Source organism: Dromiciops gliroides, chromosome 6 (genome assembly GCF_019393635.1).
Source record: "Dromiciops gliroides isolate mDroGli1 chromosome 6, mDroGli1.pri, whole genome shotgun sequence".
NCBI lineage: Eukaryota > Metazoa > Chordata > Mammalia > Microbiotheria > Microbiotheriidae > Dromiciops > Dromiciops gliroides.
This window is the reverse complement of record NC_057866.1, coordinates 79,448,771-79,464,826: the sequence shown is the minus strand read 5'-3', so window position 1 is coordinate 79,464,826 and position 16,056 is coordinate 79,448,771. Positions and strand designations below refer to the sequence as shown.

Below are 16,056 nucleotides of genomic sequence, written 5' to 3'. Positions count from 1 at the left end.
GCAAAGCAATTTACAAATATTATCTTATTTGAGCCTCACAACTCTGGAAGGTAGGTGTGATTATCCAAATTTTACAAATGAGGAAACTGAGGCAGGCAGATGTCAAGAGATTTTCCCAATGTCACACAGCTAGTAAGTGTCTGAGGTTAAATTATAAGTTTGACTATAAATTAAGTTCTCTATCCACTGTGCCTTCTAGCAACCTAGGGTCCTCTAGCATACTCTGTCTGAGCCTAACAGCTCTGTCCATTGATATAGGAACCTACAAAGCATTTAATATCACCCAGAAGCACATGTAGGTAGATCCCCCTTCAACTTTTTTTTCAACCCACTTTTCTTCAGTTTGATAATCATTTATCCTCCTTGCCGCCTCAATTGCCCATTAATAAATCCATCCTTCTTTGAGCTTAGAAATGATTAGGAAGTCCTGCAACCCCACCGATCATCATTAGACTTCATCAGTAGTCCTGCACCCTTTGTTCCAGCTGACACTGATACTGAGCCAGCCCTTCCTTGGGTGTTCTTAAGATCAAGCATCCATGTTATCATGAGGGTTTCATCAGATGGAATTTCTACTGCATATTCATTGCATTTAATATACTTCCTTTAAAAAAAAAACTATCTCCCATCTCCTATGATTAAGATGCCATCTCAATACAAAATTCCTTATTGGGTACAAACCAGAAAGTCCAAGAATAAAGGTATCTAAATGAATTCATTGAATTGTTACACAATATGTTTTGACAACATCTAGATTGGTAATTTTAGAGCTAGCTGTTTCTTTTCACCTAAAGCATTTTCAAAGCATGTATGTTTCTCAGTGTAAAATTTAACACGCGAGACTTGTCTTTTTCCCATCTATCTGCAGCAATCACATGTGCATTCTGTCTGTCAGTGCCACCTTAAACATCAGTGAGGTATTCCAGGCACTTAAGTGATGTCTTTGTTGTGTGTTAAATTGGATATCAAATTTTCATTGATGATGTTTATATTAAGGCATTCACACTAAAGACATTTTTTAAAATGTGGCATGTTGAAAGTGAATAAGAGCTTGCCAAAATGATTTAGCTGCCAATCTATTTAGCAAAATATGTCTTCCTTTATTAGCAATTTCTTGATCTGCTGGCGGGAGATGAAGAAGAGCATGCGGTACTGTTGTGCAATTATTTTCTGGCCCTGGGTAAAAAAGCCTGGCTTGTGATGGGCAATGCTATTCCTGAGGTAAGATCATTTGTATTTCCCAGAGTTAAATGGGTCCTCAGAAATCATGGAGTCGAACATTTCCTTTCATGAAATATGCAACTCCTCTAAAATATCCCCAATAGTAGTTAAGGTTGAAATTTGATTTAATAGATCTAATCACGGACAGACTTATCTTCTACAAATGTACAAATTTGCTTATGGGAAAGTGGCAAAATGACCTGTGCTTAGGCTAGGGATGATAGATTATACCTTATTTGGATGAAGAAGGAAATGGCAAACCACTCCATTATCTTTGCCAAGAAAACCGCAGATGAGGTCAGGAAGAGTCAGACACAGCTGAAACGACTGAACAACAACAACCACCTTACTTGGAGAGCTCCAGGTGTCTGGGAACTGTGATGAATGTGGAGATTAAAGAAAAAGTTGCAGAGGGTTTAGTCACTACTGGTGGCTGCTTTCCCAGTTCATTTCACCCATCTTTAGTGCCAGCACACCTTATGCAACAACTATTTTTAAATGAACACCCCTGGCCAATTAATTATCCTTACAAAGTGAATGATGTGATAGCTTAGAGAAGTTGATGATACTTAGCATGTGGATGCCCTATTATATCTAATTATTCATCATCATCAGTGTGTTTACATAGATGATAGAGAATTCCTCAGGTCCTAAGAATTTAATTTGTATTGTTGACATGATTTTTCCAGAAAAGTCAGAAGAGGTTTCCTCTTAAACCAGAGGAAAGCCCAATCTTTATTTAAGACAGTTATTAGTAACTTATATCAACAATCATGCCAGAGGCGAGTGCCACCTAGGCACTGGTACCAAGACATTGATCAGAATTGTAAAATTTGTCTTACTCTTCAGAACTGGTTAATGATAGGGTCATGATTTTAAAAGGTCAAGATTAAAAAGGAAAGTCAAAACAGGTTTATTGGCCTAGGAGGTTAATGGTAAATGGAGAGAATAGCTGTCACAGTGAAGACAAAGAAGAGGGTTAGTTCTCTATTCTTTTTCCACTCATTCAGTGACCTATCAGCTCCAATGGGCTTAATTAATCATCTCTTTGCAGATGACCTACAGATCTATATATACAGTCCTGATCTTACCCTGAACTTTAGCCCCATATTACTGGTTGCCTGTTGGACATTTCCAACTAGAAATCCCAGAGGCATTCAATGCCAACATGTTCAAAACAGAACTCATTATTCCCACCACACCCCCTTCCAAACTTTCCTACTTCTCTCAAAGGGACCACTGTTCTTTGAGATGAACTTTAACATCACCCTCATCTACTCACTTTCATCCCACTTATGTGATCAGTCACCATGTCATACAATTTCTATCTCCACAATATTACTAGTATCCTTCTCCTCTCTACTCAGATCTCCACCACTTTGGTTCAGGCCTTCATCAGCTCTCATGGTGATTGTTGCAATACCCTCCTGATTGATCTTTCTGCCCCCAAATTTCTCCCTACTCCAAGCTATCCTCCACATAGTTGCCAAAATGATTTTTGCTTAAGCACAGATGTGACCATGTAATCTTCCTACTTAATAAACTCAAGTAGCTTCCTATTGACTAGGATAAAATATAAATTCCTCTGTTTGGCTCTTAAAACCCTCCACAACCTGACCCAAACCTATCTTTCTAGTGTGTCTGTATATTACTTTCCTTCCTCTATTCTTCGGTCCAACCAAATTGGCTTTCTTCCTGTTAATCATACATGATACTTCATAGCCTTTGCCCCGAATATCCCACATGCCTGGAATACACTCCCTCCTCACCCCCCTTCCTCGTGGAATCCCTCTCTTCCTTCAAGACATAACTCAAGGGGCAGCTAGGTGGCACAGTGGATAGAGCACCGGCCCTGGAGTCAGGAGTACCAGAGTTCAAATCCGGCCTCAGACACTTAACACTTACTAGCTGTGTGACCCTGGGCAAGTCACTTAACCCCAATCGCCTCACTTAAAACAAAAACAAAAACAAAAGACATAACTCAAGCACCACTTTCTAAGTGAAAATCTTCCTGATTTCCACCCCACCCCCTGCCCAATTCTTAGTACCTTCCTTCCCTAACTACCTTTTTAACTACCTGGTGTTTATCTGTTTTATATTTATTGTGTATATGGATATGGATATGTGTATGGATACATACATACATGCACACACATACTTGTTTCCCTGATAGAATGAAAATTTCCTTGGGAATATGGAGTTTTTGTTCTCTATTTTTATATCAAAGACGCCAAGGTCATCCATTGCATCCCAGGTCATTGCCAATTGTCTTAACTTTTGTCTTGCCGCTGGACTTCAATGACTGGGAGAGTGAGGCTGATGCCTCTGGACAACTCTGCCTCACTTTAATATAATTCACACAAGTCAAGATATCATCCATCATCCACTGTTTTACCCAACATTATGGCATCATTGGTTCTCTTAAAAAATGGAGGACAAATGACAACTGTATCAAGAACCTACTACATGTCAAACACTAGGCTAGAAGCTGGGGAAGATAAAAAGATATAATACCTACCCCCACCCCCGGAGATTAGAGTCTAATTGTGTAAAAATGTCATGTATAATGTAACACAGAATACTTACAAGTATTTTAGGGAGGTACAAAGTACTAGGTGGGTTCTGAAGATACTCTGGCCATAATCTACAACTAAGAAGGGAATGAGAAAAAGGCTCATCCTTCCCTAGAGCTTCAACGATTTAGAGCTGGAAGGAACAATAATGACTCATTACTATAAAAGGAGCCATAACCATAAGGTCATCTGGTCTGACCACTCGATTTATTTTTTTTACAGATAGCTCCATGAGGCTCAGAGAGTACAGGTGACTTCCCTGTGTTACACAGGGAGTAAATGGTAGAGCAAGACTTTGAACCCAGGTGTCTTGACTTCAAATTCTAAACTTTTTCTAGTGATGTCAAATGCAAACGAAAGGATCCCTTTGGACATTATACTGATTGAGCAAATCATAAATTAAACATTGGCTTTGTTGTATTGTATTTTTATGTCTCTTGTTGAACATTTCCCAATTACCTATGCCTGCCTGGCCTCTGCACTCTGCCCTATTACTACTTGAGTCACTTGAAGCAAACTGATTAAGGTGTAAGGGGGAAACAGTAGAGATTTGTGCACAAGAAGGAAGTCCCTGTGATTCCTGTCTCCTTCTACCCCATTCACTTATCCCAACAACGGCTACTGACCCTCCCTGTTGTGCCAAATAGATTTTGTCAGCAATTTGACACCTCAATTCTCAAAAGTTGGCAACTTCTGATCTAGGCTTTATACATCTGTTCTAAATTAGGAAATTAGTGCTGTGTTCACAGATGTTAAAATTGGAAAAAATACAGAGAAGAATCATATGGCCCCCTCCCCCAAGCTGACACCCAAAGTCACAAATTTGCAAAGCATTCCATATTTTTTAACTGTTCGTGCTGTTGGAAATTTGTCCAACTCAGAATAACAAAAAATTAAAATTAAAATATGAAATTTAGGGTTTAGAGGGAGAGGTCTCATATACAAAGGAGGATTATTTTGTCCTAGGATTTTATGGGAAAATCTCCTTTGGAAAGCTTATTTCATATTATTTAGAAAAGATAGCCCTTAGTATATTCCTTAATATTTGGCATGGTTGTAAGACATAATAATGTGAAATCTTCTGTGGGAATAAAGTATTCTTCCATGGGAAAGTTGAGTATTTGAGGGCATCATGGTAATATATAAAGCTATGGACATGGCTGCTGGTCATTTAGAGAAAGTCTTCCTTCCAGTGACTATTTTACTCATGGTTGAGATCATTATTTAATCTGCTTGTCTTGCCGACAAAATACCACCAATGTTAGCATTAGAGCATTCCTGTTATCTCTTTTAAGCCAAAATTAAGGATTAATAGTTGTTTAGATACATAGAGCTTTACAGTATTTAAAAAAAAAAAAAAACCTTCCCCAACCAATAGCCCTTTGAAGTGCAAATATGGCTTCCCTGCTCTGGAAAGGTCCATTTTATTGTTGAGTGGATATGCATTCTTCTGCTGTTGCAGGTTGAAATCTATTAATAGTTGCTTTAAAAAAAAATCAGAAGTCCGCTTTGTGATGTTATGAGCTTCTCTGCCCTTGGTTGGCTAGTCCCTCAAAAGAAAAATACAGTTTATCGTGGGACCTGTGCCCAAAAACTTTCACACTTAGTAAAACTTGACAAGAGCTCACACTCCAGTAATAAAACCTTCAGGTGTCCAGAGTCACCTCTACTCATAATGAAGTGATAGAGGTCTGTATTGAAGGAGTGTAAGCATTATAATCCAAATTTTTTTAGATAAGGAAATAAGGCAGAGACTTAAAATCCTGTTCCTTTAACTCCTAAGCCCATTTTTTTTTTTTGTTACACTACAAAAATAAACAGGGCAGTGTGGTTAATGTTCCTTGGATAGAATTTTATCCTCAGGCAACTGAATTTATGGTTTTAATCAGCTTCAACCTAAAATTTCAAATGTATTCACTATGCAATTTGGGAAATATTAATTTATGATTTAAAGTAATAATCTAACAATGCAAAACTCCAACCAGTGCTTGCGAACTACTGAAGTATAAGCTTAAAAATCATCCAGTTTTTAATAAGTATTTACTTTTCCTCCAGGGTCCAACTGCCTATGTGCTAACTTGGGAACAAAGCCAATATTTAATATGGAATCCCTGTAGTGGACGCTTTTATGGACAGTTTGATACATTTTGTCCTTTAAAAAGTGTGGGCTGCTTAATAAGTCCTGATAATGTAAGTTTTCCCTAGTTCCTTATATATAGAGATCACTGCTCTCTTTTTTCCATTTAATATTTCAATAATGTTGTACATTATTGGTTTGCTGTATGTAAATCATGTCTTTTCTTTAATTCCATATAATCACTTAAAATGGCAAATTAACTTTAAAATTATAGTTTGACCATATCTGGCTGTAGGAACAGAAGTAATTCAAATATACCTTTTGTTTAAATTCACCATCCTTAATAAATGCTTGTTAGTTGATGGGTTGATCTTTGGATTATTTCCCTTGTCAAGTTCGAAGAATTATATAAAGTCACCAATAACCAAGTAGTGTCAACATATTGGGGAGGGAGGGTAAATCTAATGGTAATGCAAATATGAGGTCTGTCCAATCAGGAATTAGTCTTATTCCTTTCCGTAATTATGTAGTGAAGTTCTTAGAAGTTACAGGTGCATTTCCCTTAAGTCAGTTTTACAGTAATCTTACAATTATATATAGCATTGTCTCTCTTTTGACAAAAGAAATACACAAGAATGAATGTTAATATTGTACACGTTCTAAATAAATGTTCTAAATAGACTAGCTCCCCACCCCCAAAGTGGTTAATAACTGCTAATGTATTTCAATTGGTTCTTTAGATTTGGTTTAATATTCAACGGTATGATTCTCCAATGAGGATAAATTTTGACATCACCAAACCCAAACTATGGAAATCTTTTTTTTCAAGAAGTCTTCCATATCCAGGGCTCTCAAGTGTTCAGGTATTTATATTATCTTTATTATGTGGGGATTAAAATTGCCCAATCTGCAAGAAAAACCACTGGGTTGAGTTCTGAGTCAGTAACACTTTATTAAAGGATCCTTTATACCCTCTAATGAAGTGGACCTCAGATTTTCCTCACGCTGATCTTCCCCTAGTCCCTAGGATCTTTTTTTTATAGGGCTTAATACCCAAATATGCAAAAGAGGCATGGCAAAATACAGAATTTCATTGGTTGCTAGATCTTCCTCCTGAGAGCCAAAAATGATGTATCAGCAGTGGAGTCACAGGTTGGGTGAAGCATGGGTCATCTCCACTAAGTGGTCGTAAGACTGTCACCTGCTTGTGTTAGACAAGAGAGAATGGTTCAGAGGTACAAAAATAAGTTGGATGACCTTCCAAATAATCAAGGCATCCCACCCATCCTGGGTTTGGACGTGGAATTTGAACAAAATAGGACGGAGATAGACATCTTTGTTAGCATTCTTGTGGTTGCACAAGTGAGCCTCATAACTTGGTAAACAAGTAGTGAATATTACATTCAAGTCTGAAACCCATTATAAAGTCTTACTATAGAACCTATCATCTAATTATCTCTATATGATTTATATAAAGTATCAAACTGAATAATCTGAATAGAGTAGGGGTCCAAATGAACATTTGCCAATTTATATATGTGTGTGTGTGTGTATAAACATTTGAAAGAGAACACACAATCATTTTAACAGCCAAAACTTTTCAATATTTATTTTGCACAAACAGGCAGAGATATGTTCAAGATATATTATTTCATGATATCAAAAGCTTTTTAATTCTTCTAATTCTTTTCAAATTCTAAAACATTTCTTCTCAGCCTGAAGAATTGATTTACCAACGTACAGACAAAGTTGCTACCTCAGAACTACAAGACAGGTAATTTTCTTTCTCTAATTCCCTTTCTAATTCTGTGGGTAACAACTAATATCCAGTGAGCTGTACTCCCAATCAATGAGGCAGAGGATTTAGTTATTTTGTCCATTTCTAGATTAGTATCTTTTCCTACGCTGTACACATACTGTATATTATTATTTGGTGTATATGAACAAACTTGTCCCAAATTATACCTCTGTTGGTACAGGGTGTTTTGACCTTTAGACCAACCCTGGGCATGAAATAAGAACTAAATGCCTCAAGTCCAGACCATCATTCTCTTTCCCGTGATATTATTAAAAATGACTCACCACTAATTTCTTTCAGCCAGCAGCAGATACCAGTTGGTAGTCATTTAAGTTCAGTAATGTGAAGATGTGTTGTGAATTATGTTTAGAGTTTAAATTGTGCAATGTTTTATTCAGTATTGAACAGTTAACTATTATGAGTCAAAAAATAACATGTTTTGTTATTTTCTCTGGCTCATAAGAAAATCAAGATGACTAAAGACACATGCAAAAAAAAATAAATAAAGGGACCTCCTATTTGCTATTTTCAAAAATGTCAGCAGCAGGATGGGGGTGGAGAGAAAGAGTGCTTTATATAACAATAATAGAAGCTAGCAATTTCTTTATCGGTCTAATAGGACCCTCTCAAGGAAGCACCCGAGTTTGGTCCTGACGAAATCACTTCTCTTCATCTATATAATAAAGGGATTGGACAAAATAATCTCTAAAGCCCTTACCATGCTAACATTCTGTGACACATATATTCTAAATTGAAATTATGAGATTTTACCCCCTCAGTGTCCATAAATACCTGTCTCCAAATGACAACCAAGATTCACGTTCTAATTCCTTAAGTCTTGGTATGAATATCAGAGTAAACAGAAGAATGGACTGGAAGTCAGGAGAGGTGAGGTTTACATCCTACTTTTGCCACTGTTTACCTGTTTACCTTTGGACAAATAACCTTAGTTCTTTGGAACTATTTCTTCATCTGTAAAATGGAGAGAGCTTGGACAAAGCGACATCTCATGTCTCTTACAATGCTAGATCCTATAATCCTTTAGTTTAATTGTGGCCCTTAGCATCAGAATCCCATTGTTGGGGCTTCGGGAGCTACTTTGTCCAACCTGTGCCTAAACCACGAATCAGCTCTACCAGATTCCATCTCACACATCAACAACAGAAAAAGAAAAATCCTCTCTACCAAAATATTCACAGCCACACTAATAAAGGAAATCTGGATACAGCATGTGTTCACAAAGATTAAGGAACAGTTGAACAAACTGTGGCATACAAATGAAATGAATTATTACAAAGAAAGAAGTGATGACTATGGAAAATTCAAAGAAACATGAAAAAACTTGCATAAACAGCCGCACAGTGAAGAAATCAAAACCAAAAGAACAGTACATACAAAGGTGTTTACAACAATACAAATGAATATAACACTAAAAGGTAACAAAATTCAAGTCAAAAAAATAATGTTGATTCCTAATTATTAAAATACACATCCTTCCTCTCTATTAAACTGTAAGGTGCTATGATGTCTCAATCCCTCTGTTATATAGTTTTAACTGATTTTTATGAAAAATACTGGGGCAAAAAAAAAAAAAAGAATACCGGGGTGAGGAGTGTTTGTTGAAAAGTGATTGATATGTCCATCAAAACTAAATATATACCCCACAAAAAACCCCACAAACACCAAAATTAGTAAGAGATCTTTAGCAGCTGCTTGTACAACTCCAATTAAGAAAGGTTAACTCATTACTAAAAGCACTCATTTGAAAATACATTAAATGCCTTTTTTGTATAAGACACTGTGTTAGCAGCTATGATACAAAGAGATATAGAAACCTGATTCTAAAGTAGTGTACAGTCTAATGGGAAAAAAGCTTATGGTTGTTGTTTTAATTGTGTCTGAGTCCTTGTAACCCCATTAGGGGTTTTCTTGGCAGAGATACTGGAGTGCTTTGCCATTTCCTTCTCCAGCTCATTTTACAGATGAGGAAACTGAGGTAGACAGGGTTAAGTAACTTGCCTACAATTGCATACCTAATAAGTGTCTGAGGCCAGATTTAAATTCAGGTCTTTCTGACTCCAAGCCCAGCAATCCATCTGCTGCACCACCTAGCTACTCTCAATGAAAGACAAAGCCACAAATTACAATAGACAAGAGAATGATCTGAGCATAAAGGAAAGATCCAGACCAAGGGCTATTAGAAACTTGAGGAAGGAAAGAGAATCATTTTACCTGGGCAGTCAGGAAGGAATCAGTGGAAGAAAAGAAATGTGAATTTAGCCCTGAAGAAAAAAACTGTTTCAATAGAAAAAGAATCATTCCAAATATGAGGAATGACATGAATAAAGTCACTGACATAGAGTAATTGAAAAAGAACAGGGAATGGAGAATAATTCTGTTAGACTGAAGCATTGAGTCTATGAGGAGAAGCAGCATTAGAGAAAGCTAAATTTGGACCCAGACAATAAAGGTACTTAAAAGCCAAAACAAGGAGAGTTAATGCTTTTATTCACTAGGCAATGGGAAGCTACACATTCTGAGTAGAAGAATAACATGATCAGTGTCAAAAGGAAAATCACTCAGAGTAAGCAGTAATGTGAAGTACAACAATTGGTGGAGAAGGGCTAGACTGGAGGCAAAACCAGTCAGGACTCTATCACAGTAACTTAAGCAAGAAGCTAGGAGGGCCTAAATTCAGGTGGCTGAAGAGGGAGGGCTGAGGAGGGAGGGCTGAGGAGGAAACAAATTGTAGAGAATTGTGAACAAACAAATTGTGAGAAATTGTAGAGGTGGAAACAACAGATCTTGGCAACTTATTTGGACATACAGAATGAAGAAAAAAGAAGGGTAAAAGATTACTCAGAGGTTACAAGAGTCTAGATAACTGGAAAAATGGTAGCAACACCAACAGGAATGGGGAAGTTAGAAATCAGTGGTACGATGTTATAGCAATAAGAGAGGAAAAAAATTATGGGAATAAACAAAGGTAAAGAAACAAAATTGTCACTTTTGTAGATGATATGATGATGTGCTTAAGGAACCTTCAATAAACAAAAAATTAATTGAAATAATAACAAGCTGTAGGATATAACAAATCCACACAAATCATCAGAATATCTATATAATACCAATAAAACACAGCAGGAACAGTTGGAAAGAGAAATTCTATTTAAATAATAGGAAGGAAATAAGAATTTATTAAATACCTACTGTGTACCATGCATTGTATTAAATGCTTTAAATGACTACAGAAAATAAAAACTACTTGGTTGGAAGTCTACCTACCAAGATATCCACAAAATGAAAATACAACTACAAACCATCATTTAGAGAAGAAAAAATAAAGGCACATCTAAATAATTAGAGAAATCTTATTTGTTCATAGTCAGGATGAGTCAATATAATAAAAATTATAATCTACTAAATTAATTTACCTATTCAATGCTATACCAATCAAAATCAAACTAATAAAGAATTACTTTTGGGGCAGCTAGGTGGTACAGTGGAGAAAGCACCGCCCCTGGATTCAGGAGGCCCTGAGTTCAAATCCAGCCTCAGACACTTGACACTTACTAGCTGTGTGACCCTGGGCAAGTCACTTAACCCTCATTGCCCCACAAAAAAAAAAAATTACTTTATAGAACTAGAAAAAACAACAAAATTTACATGGAGGTTTAAAAAAAAGGTAAAGAACATCAAGGAAAATAATGAAAAAAAGTACAAAAGGGGCTCAAACTATACTACAAAGAAGTAATTCTCAAAACAGCTTTGTACTGGTTAAAAAATAGATCAATCAATGGAACATATTAGGTACACAATCTAAAAGAATGGTTTGGTTGCTCTATTAATACTTAATTGTTCAATGACCCTGAGGGCCAGTGGCAAGGATTTGTAGTTTCCTCTCTTGTACATTACTTGAGTAGTTGTGAGGAAAGCGGCTCGTAAATTTTAAAGTAACCTACAAAGTAACTTCATAGTACTAGAAGCACAGTTTATCAATCATGTAAAGTCAACTAAGCCCCTAAATATATCTGTTTCTATCCTTTTTTTTTTTTGTGAAGCAATTGGGGTTAAGTGACTTGCCCAGGGTCACACAGCTAGTAATTGTTAAATGTCTGAGGTCAAATTTGAACTCAGGTCCTCCTGAATTCAGGGCCAGTGCTCTATCTACTGCGCCACCTAGCTGCCCCGTTTCTATTCCTTTTAACTTCCGATTTACCTTATGCTCCATATGAGTAAAAAGGATCTTGTCAACAGAAATAATTCTTAAAAATAAAAATCTTATAATTAAAATTACAAATTATAATTAAATTATATAATTAAAAATTAAAATCTTATGCTTATCCAGCAAAAAAAAAAATAATTTGATAGCCTTAAAGCCTTCTCCTCTATGTCCAAGTCTGGTTATAGAAGATAGGGAAGGTTTAAAAAAAAATCAGAAAATGAAATACTCATGAAAAGTAATAATAAAATAACTCTCATTTAGATAGCACACCAGGGTTTCCAAAGCATTTTCTTCATAATCACCCTGTGAAATTTTGCTTATAGATTCCCTTGGGCTTCTTTTCTACTAACTCTGGAACTGAGGTATTTATTATAATTGTACAAGTAGTTGGCTTGAACCATTGAGCAAACCAGACTCATATAATAAGTGAATCCTCTTACAAATCTGCATTGTGACTAGATTATAGGAACAGGCCCCTTTTTTTCATATACAGGATTGAAAAAATACTGAAGGAGAAAATCATGGAATGGAGACCACGCCACATGACTCGATGGAATAGATATTGTACATCTACTCTACGACACTTCCTGCCTTTGCTGGAAAAGAACCAAGGGAAAGAGGTAGAAGATGACCATAGAGCAGAACTCCTCCGACAGCTGGGAGATTATAGGGTAAGAGATAATATACATGGCCTTTTGAAATGAATACATAATTTCCTATTTGAGGAAATATTAATAAATTACAGCACTTTGAGACTGAAAATCACCTAATCAAGTTTCTTGCCCAGATAATTCACTTTTACCTCAATAAGTTTACTTTTTATTTATCTGTGTGTATGCATTAATCAGATGAATAGAAATGTCAATTGGGACCATAAATTCTGAATGCACACCATTAACTTTCTCTAAAACCTGTAAGATATAAAAGGTATTTAATCCATCAAATGGGAGATTAGGGAAATAATTTGTTAAAGGATTTCATAAGGAATAATTAACCATTTAAAAATACAATTCAAGTACTAAGAACCATTAGCCAAATCACTTTAGATTAAGCAACCAATTAAAGTACATCAAGCAATCTTTATGGCATGCTATTTGGCTATTTAATAGACCAATCATACTTTTAATTTTTGCTTTTCCTTTTTTTGTATGTGGTTTTTTTACATGTCTAATATGGAAATATATTTTGTAGGATTGCACATGTATACCCTATATCAAATTGCTTGCCTTCTCAATGAGGGGAGAGCAAGGAGAGAATTTGGAACTCAACATTTTAAAAAATGAATGCTAAAATTGTTTTTACATTTTATTGGTGAAAAAAAATTTAATCAACCCATCAGATTTAAGTAAACATAATTCCTAAATACTTTTTCCCCCCCTTATTAAGCTCTGGTTTATATAAAATCGAGAAAGTTACTATAACCAAGAATAAGCCTTGCTTCAGATGTACCAGCCAAGTGACTGAATAGTTTAGTTTATAAGACCAAATGGTTATTTATGGGTAACTTTCTGACATACTGACTAAAACATCTTACCTTTAAGGTTAAAACAAAACACTAACATAATCACAGAGTTAATTCTACTTCCATAAATTAGATTGCTTATCAGTTAGCAGTCTAATTCACATACGTCTCAAACTATGTGTATTAAACATATACTTTTGGGGGCAGCTAAGTGGCGCAGTAGATAAAGCACCAGCCCTGGATTCAGGAGGACCTGAGTTCAAATCCACTTCAGACACTTGACACTAGCTGTGTGACTCTGAACAAGTCACTTAACCCTCATTGCCCCACCCAAAAAAACAAACAAAAAACCCTATTTTGTGCATAAACAGAATAACTAAACAGAAGAACTCCAATCTAGCAGTTGGGCCGATTATATATGAGAATTACAACACATCTACAGGAAAAAACAAACTGAAAATTTCAGGAAAAGGCTTTTTTAATATGCCAATTAAAAAAAAACTTTAATGATTTCATTTTTCTTTCTAGTTCTCCGGATTTCCAATTCATATGGCATTTTCTGAAGTGAAGCCTTTGATAGAGGCTGTATACAGCACTGGAGTTCACAACATTGATATTTCCAATGTTGAGTTTGCTTTAGCTGTCTATGTACATGCTTACCCCAAAAATGTTCTCTCTGTATGGATCTACGTGGCTTCGCTTGTTCGCAACAAATAAATACTCCAAATTGTGCATTGTATTTTTGAGCATGCTACAGGTAAAATTAAATCAAGAACTAATAGCACTGGTCACTTTGGGGAAAGAGGAGTATATTTTCAGATGCCAAAGATAGGAGTGCGCTTAATTTGAAGGCTATTAAAAAAAAAACACAAAACCTACAACTGATGGATTTACCTCATTTAGGTACTACTAGTTTTATTCTGAAGCTTACATAGAAAAGTTTTTCTATTTGTAAATGTGAGGGCCAAAATTTGATATACAGAGTGTTATTTGGGTGACTCACCTTAATATTGGGGTCCCGAAAATATGAGGGACCTTTTAGGTTCACCCTCCCCTCTGAACTGCCCTTTTTAGATATTTCTCCCAGGCCAATAAGAAAGGAGCCTTTAAGCTTTAATTCACAAAGGGATCAGATTTTATTACTTGGGAATTAATTAAACAAAGGTGAAACTAATAAAAATCAAAGACAAGGAAATAGGAAAAAAGAAATGCAGATAAATACTCAACTCCAACCTATGCAATCCCCAATTAAGCCAGTTCAAAGGAATTTAGAGTTTTCCATAATTAACTCACCAAAGCCTAGAAGCCTGAGAACTTGAGCCACCACCAGAAGGGGAGAGAGTTGGCGAGGCCACCACCGTTCCGGAAGAAGCCTAGCGTTCCAGAAGAACCCTCTGCTTCCTTCAGAGAACTTCAATCTTTCCTCCCCAAAAGGGGAGGTCCTTCAAAAACTGCCTATGGAGAGTTCTCCTGACCTCAGTAGCATACGTAACCTCAGGGTGGCCCAGGTGTGGCCATTCCCAAATGAGTCAGCTAAAAACTGCAATAATAACTATCACCAATAATTTTTACCACATAAAGAAGGCATTTACCGATTACACAGAAGCTCTCCAAACTAGAGTTGCGTATGACTTGACACTAAATTAATTTATTAACTTAGACAATATCTTTAAGAAACTTTTACAAAATGGCACAAGCTCTTTTGTTACTTGCTTTACATGATTCGATGATAAGTTTAGGCTTTTGGTACACAGTCTTTAATTCTTCATCATCAAGACTTTCCCTGGCAGAACAGATGGATGAGAACAATTTATTCCAATGGCAATGAAGGCAGTTGAAGCAGGAACTGTGGAGTGCTTGGAGCTTGCTCAGACATCAAACATGCCAAGGTCATCCACTGCATCCTGGGCCATTGTCAGTCATCTTGACTTTTGTCTTGCCACTGGACTTCACTGACTCTGGAAGAGAGTGAAGCTGACAACTTTATGCAAACTCTGCCTCATTAAATCCAATTAATTCACCCACAAGTCAAGACATCACCTCATGATGAAGGACAAACAACAACTGCAGTGGTTTGCCATTTCCTTCTCTCCAGCTCTTTTTACAGATGAAGAAAACAGGACTAAGAGATTTGCCCAGTGTGTGTGAGGTCAAATTTGAACTCAAGTCTTCTTGACTCCAGGTGTAGTGCTCTATCCAGTGCACCCCCCAGCTGCCCTATAGAATGGGCAGCATCTATTTTTTGTTTTGTTTTTTACTGGTCTTCTTGCTATTCTTCCAACTTCAAGAGGTCTATTCCTTTCTCAGTAAAGAGGGATCAATAACAACCCATCCAGCTGCAAGTCTCTAAAAATTCATTGCTTGTTTTCTGATCATCAGGCTGTTTTGTGGCAATTATTTGTTGCACTTGTGCTTCTTGACTTTTTTTTCACACTGTGGTAAAATATGAAAGTTTTTAACAGTCGGTTAGGATAAGTGAAAGACGCCAGTTTTTCAAGGACCACCCTTTTGGGGAGGAGATGAACAGTCTGCCTGCTGCGCATGTCAGACTGCCTGCCGGGTACAGTCCGCCTGCTGCGCATGTCAGACTGCCTGCCAGGTACAGTGCGCCTGCTGCGCATGTCAGACTGCCTGCCGGGTTTTTTTGACTTCCGGGGTGGAGAGAACGGGAGTAGCCTTTTTTGCCGGCTTGGCGGGACT

The 16,056-nt window shown here is 36.7% G+C and overlaps 1 protein-coding gene across 1 annotated transcript in view; it reads left to right on the top strand.

Moving 5' to 3' along the window:
- Positions 1-14,365, top strand: part of CC2D2A (coiled-coil and C2 domain containing 2A) — a 139,702-nt gene extending 125,337 nt beyond the window's left edge. The window contains exons 34-39 of the mRNA XM_043969640.1: positions 1,108-1,221; positions 5,850-5,984; positions 6,612-6,734; positions 7,587-7,645; positions 12,388-12,565; positions 13,885-14,365. Coding sequence (XP_043825575.1) covers positions 1,108-1,221; positions 5,850-5,984; positions 6,612-6,734; positions 7,587-7,645; positions 12,388-12,565; positions 13,885-14,073 — 798 coding nt within the window. The 3' untranslated portion in view covers positions 14,074-14,365. The remainder of the gene's footprint in view (positions 1-1,107; positions 1,222-5,849; positions 5,985-6,611; positions 6,735-7,586; positions 7,646-12,387; positions 12,566-13,884) is intronic.
- The last annotated feature ends 1,691 nt before the right edge of the window (positions 14,366-16,056 follow it).